At 32.8% G+C, this 8,374-nt stretch overlaps 1 protein-coding gene and 1 long non-coding RNA gene across 2 annotated transcripts in view; one reads left to right on the top strand and one right to left on the bottom strand.

The window, feature by feature from the left end:
- The first annotated feature begins 3,044 nt into the window (after nucleotides 1-3,044).
- LOC111632151 (reticulon-4-interacting protein 1 homolog, mitochondrial-like) overlaps nucleotides 3,045-8,374 on the top strand; it is a 20,383-nt gene continuing 15,053 nt past the window's right edge. The window contains exons 1-3 of the mRNA XM_023376524.1: nucleotides 3,045-3,136; nucleotides 3,240-3,366; nucleotides 3,443-3,594. Of these exons, the coding sequence (XP_023232292.1) occupies nucleotides 3,351-3,366; nucleotides 3,443-3,594 (168 nt within the window). The 5' untranslated portion in view covers nucleotides 3,045-3,136; nucleotides 3,240-3,350. The remainder of the gene's footprint in view (nucleotides 3,137-3,239; nucleotides 3,367-3,442; nucleotides 3,595-8,374) is intronic.
- On the bottom strand, nucleotides 5,496-6,422 carry LOC111632152. The gene is made up of 4 exons (XR_002757819.1): nucleotides 6,228-6,422; nucleotides 6,068-6,161; nucleotides 5,641-5,796; nucleotides 5,496-5,557 (listed from the first exon to the last, which is right to left on the bottom strand). It is a non-coding gene; the product is annotated as an uncharacterized LOC111632152 (long non-coding RNA).

The following is an 8,374-nucleotide window of genomic DNA, read 5'->3' as shown; positions in this document are numbered from 1 at the left end:
ACGCCACACGGCATGATTTGCATAAGACTATGGCTTGGGAATCACATGCATAACGTTACGGCTGGTGATGGCTAATTGGTTGGCCGGGAATCACACCACATGACATTTGCATAGTGCTACGGTTCAGTAAGCACTAATTGGTCATCGAGTCCGATGTTGACGCTATAAAAAGGCGACAGTTCGACACATCGGATATACGTCACTCTCGTCTAAGTTCGACTTGGGAATTTTTTTGTTCAATAATAAATGTGAATTCTTCCTCCTGGAAAAATAAGACCTCCCCTGAAAATAAGGCCTAGCGCACTTTTCAGAGCAAAAATTAATATAAGACACTGTCTTATTTTCGGGGAAACACGGTAGCGAACCTGGTGAGCTTCGTAGCAGCAAACGAGAGAGAGGTGTCCGATAGGATAAAATAATTCCAAGGCGAATTTGAAGTTATTCGATTTGTGGATCGAAGAGAAAGTCTTGAGAGTTGAGGAAAAGGGTTCCTAGTATATTGAGGTGACGATTAGGACCTTTAATTTATAAGAATTATTGTACATAAGTTAAGTCTTTGAATTTTGTCGAATTCCAAAGGGGAATAGAATTAAGTTAGAAAAATAGATTTGATTTGAGTTTTGTGGGGTTGATTCTTATTGATTTTCATTGAATAAATTGTTACTTGATTTTTACTAAATTTTGTATATAGTTATTATCAGAATATTTATTAAATATTTGATTTGATTTATTATTGACAAACTTTGTCGTCATTTAATTCGGTGCACGCTTAAAGTCCAGGCCTGGCACACTAACGCGAATCTGCGTAAAGTACCCGTTAAGCTTAGTTCACACTGAACGCGATTCGCTACCGAAAGCGAATAACACGTCAGACATGACGTCGTTTCCGGCAAATTTTACCATTTCGCGAATCGCTTCAAAGTTCGGAGCTGTCGAGTTTTTTCGCTGGCGAAAAAATTTCGCACCAATCGTATTCACGCTAGTTGTCACGTGGTTCTTGTTTTCAAGATGGCTAGAGAAACTTTCTCACACAATATATTACATGTTGTAATTACGGATTTTAATATTTCTCTCACCCAACATCGTTTTCTTTTTTACTTATTCTTCTTTCTCAATAAATAAACAAATGTGGTTAACGACGGAATATCGGAAGCGGCCATTTTGTTTTTCGAGATGACGTTTTCACTCGCTTGTAAATGATTGGCTGCTTAAAAATTCGCAATCGCTTTTCCCTTTTGGTTGTAGGGTTAATTTCGCTAAGCGAATAAAAATCACTTTTTTTTGCGTTTCGCTTTCGCTATTCGCTCAGTGTGAACTAAGCTTTAGGGAACGGCTATTTCCGACACAGTTGTGTCGATAATCGTTCTAGAAAGTCGGAAAAATAATCTACTTTACAATGGTTTGTATGATATAGTACGAGGATAAATTTGTTTAGTTTCGAAATACAAAATTAGAGAATAAAGTTGGAGTTATTTCTTAAAATAAGAATATAGCCTATTTAGTTTTCTATATTCGCATGCATTGCATTATAGGAACTGCAAACAGGAACATCAGAGTAAACATTTTTATAAATTTAAAATTAGATGATGAAGAGAACCATTCTCACAAACTTTATAAAACTTTATNGGAACGGCTATTTCCGACACAGTTGTGTCGATAATCGTTCTAGAAAGTCGGAAAAATAATCTACTTTACAATGGTTTGTATGATATAGTACGAGGATAAATTTGTTTAGTTTCGAAATACAAAATTAGAGAATAAAGTTGGAGTTATTTCTTAAAATAAGAATATAGCCTATTTAGTTTTCTATATTCGCATGCATTGCATTATAGGAACTGCAAACAGGAACATCAGAGTAAACATTTTTATAAATTTAAAATTAGATGATGAAGAGAACCATTCTCACAAACTTTATAAAACTTTATATTATGTAAAGTAAATCTTCAAAAGTGTCATCAAGAGATGATAATGTTCCTAAATGAGGGAAGTTATGCATATAAACTAAATTTAATTATTTTCCTAAAGAATCCTTTCTAAAGAAATTATTTTCTCAAATTCGAACTACAGGTAGTTTATGTGATCGCCCTAGTCCGCTTGGAGTAATATATAGAATGAGAATGATAATTATAGGTAAATCACCTGGTGAATATTACAAAATAAATTAAACACCGAAGATAAGATTTCTGAAAATTACTTAATAAATGAAATGTTTGAAGAGGCATATTTACTGCAAGAAGTTTCAGATATGTCTAATTCTAAGAACAAGGAATATCTGAAAATTTATGCAGTATAAATGATTTATGTGAGTTATCTGAGGAAAATGTAGAAGAAAATCCATTACGTGAATTAAAAAATTATGGATTGCAATATTTAACAGGGTGGATTATAAGGAAATAAAAAAAAATCCAAATTTAGGAAGTTTCAGTAACCAAAGTAAAAATGAGCATAATTATACAATAATGCTTTATATTCAGGATTTTCATTTGGTGAACTATCACAGCCATCAGTAAATTTCTTTAATTTAGTTATTTAAAAAAATGGAATCAATTTTTACAATAAATGTGAAACCGTTTAATCTATAACGTCATTAATTAATTTAAACAAACAATTGACTTGCTAGATGTTATATACGCGTATGTAAAGCAACGTTCAAGGATTAAATTGACATTTTTAAACAATTTAAATACGATCGTTCCTACGCGAAAAATAATAACAATAAAAAATTAAAAAAGTTTGTATCTAATTTCTTCTAATTCTGTTTTTGGGTAACACTTGATGTATATATTGATATTAAAAATACGTTTGACAGAAAATTGTTCTTTGACAAAGTTAATTTTTTATATGTGTGAGTAAATAGTATCGTCTTTAGTATACGAGTATTAAAAATTAAAAATAGACCAATGTAAATTTTGGTTTCAAAAATAAGGTGGTTCGACGATAGAAATTAATTTACATAAATATTAATCACCTACGTAGAATTTACCAAAATTAATTTTTTAATAAATTATTATTATTATATCACGAAAATAGATAAAATCAAAGCATTAGATATAATCAAAGCTCGTTGAAACGTTACGATATAAATTACGTAAAATGTGTAATAGTGTTCGATTATTCAACAGGAATAAAAGTTGAGGTATAACTTGAAAAACTGAGTCTATAAAATATTTTTATTATTATTCTCTACGTGTAACAACGTACAATAATTATAAATAGCACGAGTTTATTTTTATCTCTAGTCTTTTCTGAGCTTCCGACAACTGTTAACTTGTTTGTACTCATTCACTGCAGCACAACAAAATGATGGATTGGATTCGATATTAACAATTGTTTCGAATAATTTAAGAAAAATGAATTTATTAAAAGGTTAGTGAGATTTTATAATTAAAGAAATTTTAATATTTTTATGATCCAATCATCCTATCTTTTGTTTATTGTTTAGAATATTCAAAATATTGGATTTATGCGCCTGCTGGAGTATTTATATTTGTGGGTGTCTGGAAAATGAGACATCATTTTAAAAGTTTCGACAATCAAACTGATGAAAATCAAGTCATGAAGGGCGTAATAACTATCGGTTTTGAAGGTCTCAAGGTATATTATCCTTTTAATTTTATTTTCATAAATTCTTTCTTTCTTTCTTTTAAGAGAAGATCGCATTGAATCATAGATCTGATTCCGCTCTGAGAGCAATAAAAAGTCTAGGTTATGTAATGATGTGTTTAGACTATCCCCATAAATTCACTGTAGTCCTCTTGTGAGGGCTCATAATTTTGTGTGTTCAATGTTATTTGTAGTACCTTTGTTCTGTGTTTTGTGTTAAGGACATGTAGATTTATTATACTTACCTTCAATGGTGAATTATGTTTCTTTGAGGCCCTAGGCGCAATTTTGTTATAAGGCCCTTTATGTAGCCTAAATGTTTTATATTAAAAACACAATAAAATCATCGGTTTACGAATTATGTCACTATTCTTGTCGGGGTGGAAAATATACACTTTTTAAGCATTCACTAAATTTTTAGAAGCATATTGTCGTTTTGCTATGCAATTTTTGGGGCTCTTCCGGATGACCAGGCCTACACGCGCGCCTAGTGAGTCTATTGGGTAATCCATTGCTGTTGTCAATGGTACGGTGATGAAGAATTAGCAAAAATAAAGTTCATAAGTCAAACTTAAAAAAAGCATTCCTTCTTTTTCAATCGATCAACATTTAATTACGGTGTTCGCTGTTTCGTGAAGTGAAATCTTTGAAAAATCATGTGAAAGTAAATCTAATGGCACTATGAGCACTATAAATTAATTTTCTATGATTTCAAAAAAGTGAAAATTTCCCTAAAATTATTGGGCATATTTACGTATATAAATATTCATAGGAGTACGTGAGTACGCTCATGTGGAGGTGTAATACGTTCTTAAGTATATAACCTCCACGTATATTTATGTTTTCATATTTTACATCTCCTGTGACTAAAGAGATAAGTTGCTGAAAAGAAATGAGCGATCGTTTTCTACATTCAGAAGGGATCAATTTTAAATAAACCAGCAGCGAGTTGCTCATCTTTCCCGGTAACATTTAAAATGTTTGGTAACGCCGTCTGTTGTCATATTTTATTTTAAAAACTTTTTATATTTTTAACTATTACAAAATGGCAAAAAGCTTAACTTTGAGGGTAGGGATAGGTTTTATAAAAAAATTTGTAAATGTTAATAACGAGTAAAATCGTCATTAAGTCCGACCCTACTGGAGATACATACGACCCCCATTATCTCCTATCCCCCTCGACCTTTAACCACCAAAATTTAATAGCAACACTTCCCCTAATAATCAAGCCTCCCTGCAAAATTTCAGAAATTTTCGACAAAATTGCACAGGAGTTATTATGCTTCAGAATCGGAACAAAATCGTGCCACACACAAACACATACACACACATAACATCCATACATTCGGAAATTACCCCTCCCGATTTTTTTTTTTTTTTTTCATTTTTCGACGTTTTAAGGATGTCCTAAGTCCTGTTATATATAACAGCTGGGAAAGTAAAAATTGATCCGTACTGAACGGGGGCCCATATTTTAAAGGTTAACTTCGGGAAACATTAGGTTTTTCTTATTGTTTAGAATCTCACAATGAAAGAGATCTCTCCAAGTGATCTCTTTCATTGTGTCGTTTAATGTGTATCGTTCAATGCTACACATTGAACGATACACTTACAGTGTGAATGGACCTAGTTAATCTGGAATAATTACCTGAATAGTAATTGTTATTTCTTAAGCGTTAAGCATGTTAAGCCATTAAATGTTATAAAAATATTATTTTTCATGCAACGAGTATTTATTTAGAATTTATAAATATAATTTTAGAAATAAAAATACCGTACAAATATTGTTTAATATTATTTTATTACATCAACAAAAAGAATTTCGCAAACTAATCGAAAATAAATTCAAAATTGATATTTTTTACGAATAATTAATTATGCAACAAATTTTAGTTCTAGTTAATTTGTTTTCATGTTGATGCAATTTCTCGTATCATTAAATCTCATTTTCTTTCTAAAATACCAAATTTTAAACGCAGAATTTAAAAAGAATTTATTGTGTCGAAGTATAAATTTCATTAATAATTCATAACTTACGGAACCTTGAATAGTATTCACAACTTTCCTTCTATTTTTAGAGGTTCTTGCGATGTATCCCTTGGTGATATTTGTTTTATTTCAGTTACACTCGAAACAGGAGCTTCAACGTCACAAATTTCTTGTGGATCGTTTCTCAGCTTTGTTTTTAGGATCCTTACAAAACAATATTTGGACGATAAAATAGCAATAAATGTTTACTATATTGAGTTATAAATTTCGTTCATAATTTACGGAATCTTAAATAGTACACAGCTTTGAGTGAGATAGAGGACTTTCATGATTGTCAATCCCTGTGCCCTTTTTGGAGTCCGACGTATAATTCGTGAAAGGTTACGTTTCTAATTATGGTTATTTGACTTTTTTGGTACAGAGGGAGTCGACAATGCTAGGATCCTCTCATCTCTGAGCTACTTCAGAATCTTACCACTCAAATTACAATGCGCCTATTACGTGTTCTATTACGTCTCTTTGAAATCATGGTGAAGTTCAATGGCAATTTCTGATATATCTTCCTTCAGCTGAAATTTAAATATCTGTGTTTAAACGTAACAAATTTCAAAATTTGAAACAAAATCGGAACTTACCAAACGGATTCCGCATCTTTAACTTGGGTAGTCGATCTGAAAATTATTGAAATTTCTTTGATTCTTCGAAGAGAATGAAATGAATCGAAGGATTTGCTTACTATTTTGAAAGCAAATTTCCCATTTGTTTTTGAATCAAACCTCTTCTATGTGAACAGAAGTTAATGTCTTGAATTCAACAATAAAGCGCTACAATATTGCATAATAAATGTTCATTGTTATTATTACTTCATTTTTCATTGTCAAAAATTTAATTAAAATATAGAAAATTAATCAAAACACCGTAAATTGGGCGTATCCAATGGGGTGCTTATGGTGCTGCAGCACCTATTTGATAACGAAGCAATCAAGTTTTGTTACTTTAATTTAACATAAAAAATAAATGTAATAACGCATATGGCAAAATTTCAATTAGGTAAGGCTAGGTAAATAAAGCAATTTTAAGGTAACTAAGTAATATTGTCTGATAAAGGCACTTTCCCCTGTTGTTTATCTTTCCCGAATGTAAAGCAGTCAGTAGCGGAAAGTTCCCTTAAGGTCCTAGGCACAATTTTTTATAAGAATTTTTTGTAGAAGTGTTTTATATATTAAAAAGACAATAAAATCGTCAATTTATGTCATGTTACTGTTCTTACCAGGGTGCGAAACGTATTCATTTTAAATGTTAATTAAAGTTTGAGAAGCATGTCATTCTACTGTGTAATTTTGAGGCTCGTCGAGACGACGAGGCCCTAGGCGCGCGCCTAATGTTCCTATTGGGTAATTCGTCTCTGCTTACATTATACTTGGATGAAGATTGACAGGAAAGTAGATAGGCCCTAACTAACCCATCAATGCGACGTCTTCTGGATTGTTCGAAGCCACAGAGAAAATAAGTACAGCGATGGACAGTCCATTAGGGTGCGACTATGCAGACGCGAGCGAGCGAATATTCCAAGCGAGCGAGAATATGTGGCGAGAAGAGTCGAGAAGCGATAAATATCAAAACCTGTCAGATATATGCGAGAACCAGAAATTCGCTCTCGCCAGCGTTATTTCTCGCTTCTCGTTTGTGCATGGTTTTCCTTTGCGAAAACTAAATCGCTAACAACCTCTCGCTCGCTCTAAATTCGCGTCTGCATAGTCGCACCCTTAGAGGTTGACCTCAGCAATTTGGAACAAATGCAAATTTTGACATAGAGGATTCTGGCTACATACCGAAAAAGGGCGTAGCATAGCAGCATCTCCCGGGAGGATTTAGAATGGAAACTTGTTCCACTTTGATATATACTTGTGGAGGTAACTCCACACGGCCTTATTTTTTTAATTATACACGTAAATAATTTGAACGCGTGTTTAAGTTATATACTACTAGCAAATGATCCCGGCGTTGCTCGGGCAAAAAGTAAAGATAGCTAAGATTAAAATTATTAGATTATAGCCGATCTTTCACTGGGTGCAAGAATTAGGTTCATCCTCTTCCGAGACTAATTAGAGAATTTTTAGATGGGTCTAAAAATATGATCGATTTCCCGCAAAAATGCGAAAAACCGCATCTAAAATAGTACAATAGAATTCAAATTCAGGGTAATTCTTAACCTTCTCCCTCTTTCCGTGGAGGAGAATTTCGGATAATCCCTTCTTAGTGTACATTCTCATGACATACCAAACTGTACCACATTTCAACTTTCAACTCCTAACCGTTTGGACTCTGTGATTATTATTATTATTATGTTGGGTTTAGTGGGTTATACTCGGTTCACATCGGTGGCTGTGTGCTATGCCGGACCAGAGTCAAGGCATAGGAACCAAAAACTAAAATTAAATAAGTGTGTCGGTGTCTGTATTCAGGAATTTTCTAACAATGTGGCATGTATTCAATACAGTGGCCTTCTGTAGTGTGATGTATGTATTTCTATTCAATTGTAATGTTCCCAAGCTTTTGTATAGTGTGTATGGTATCACACCTGTACAGGAGAGAACAACACCCTTTCATAATAAGAGAATAAACACCCTTTCCATCCTCCACAGATGCCTTATTTCCTGGGCGAGTTCTGTGTACTTGCTAATTTTTTCAGTGCATGTGTTTTGTACATTGTGAGTGTTTGGAATGGCTATGTCTATAATGTATGTGATTTTATTGTGTTTGTCAATGAGTGTGATGTCTG

The sequence above is a fragment of the Centruroides sculpturatus genome, unplaced genomic scaffold (assembly GCF_000671375.1).
Source record: "Centruroides sculpturatus isolate CEXI.00-Female unplaced genomic scaffold, Cexi_2.0 scaffold616, whole genome shotgun sequence".
Lineage (NCBI taxonomy): Eukaryota > Metazoa > Arthropoda > Arachnida > Scorpiones > Buthidae > Centruroides > Centruroides sculpturatus.
The sequence above is the reverse complement of the archived record's forward strand: the minus strand, read 5'-3'. Positions and strand labels throughout refer to the sequence as shown.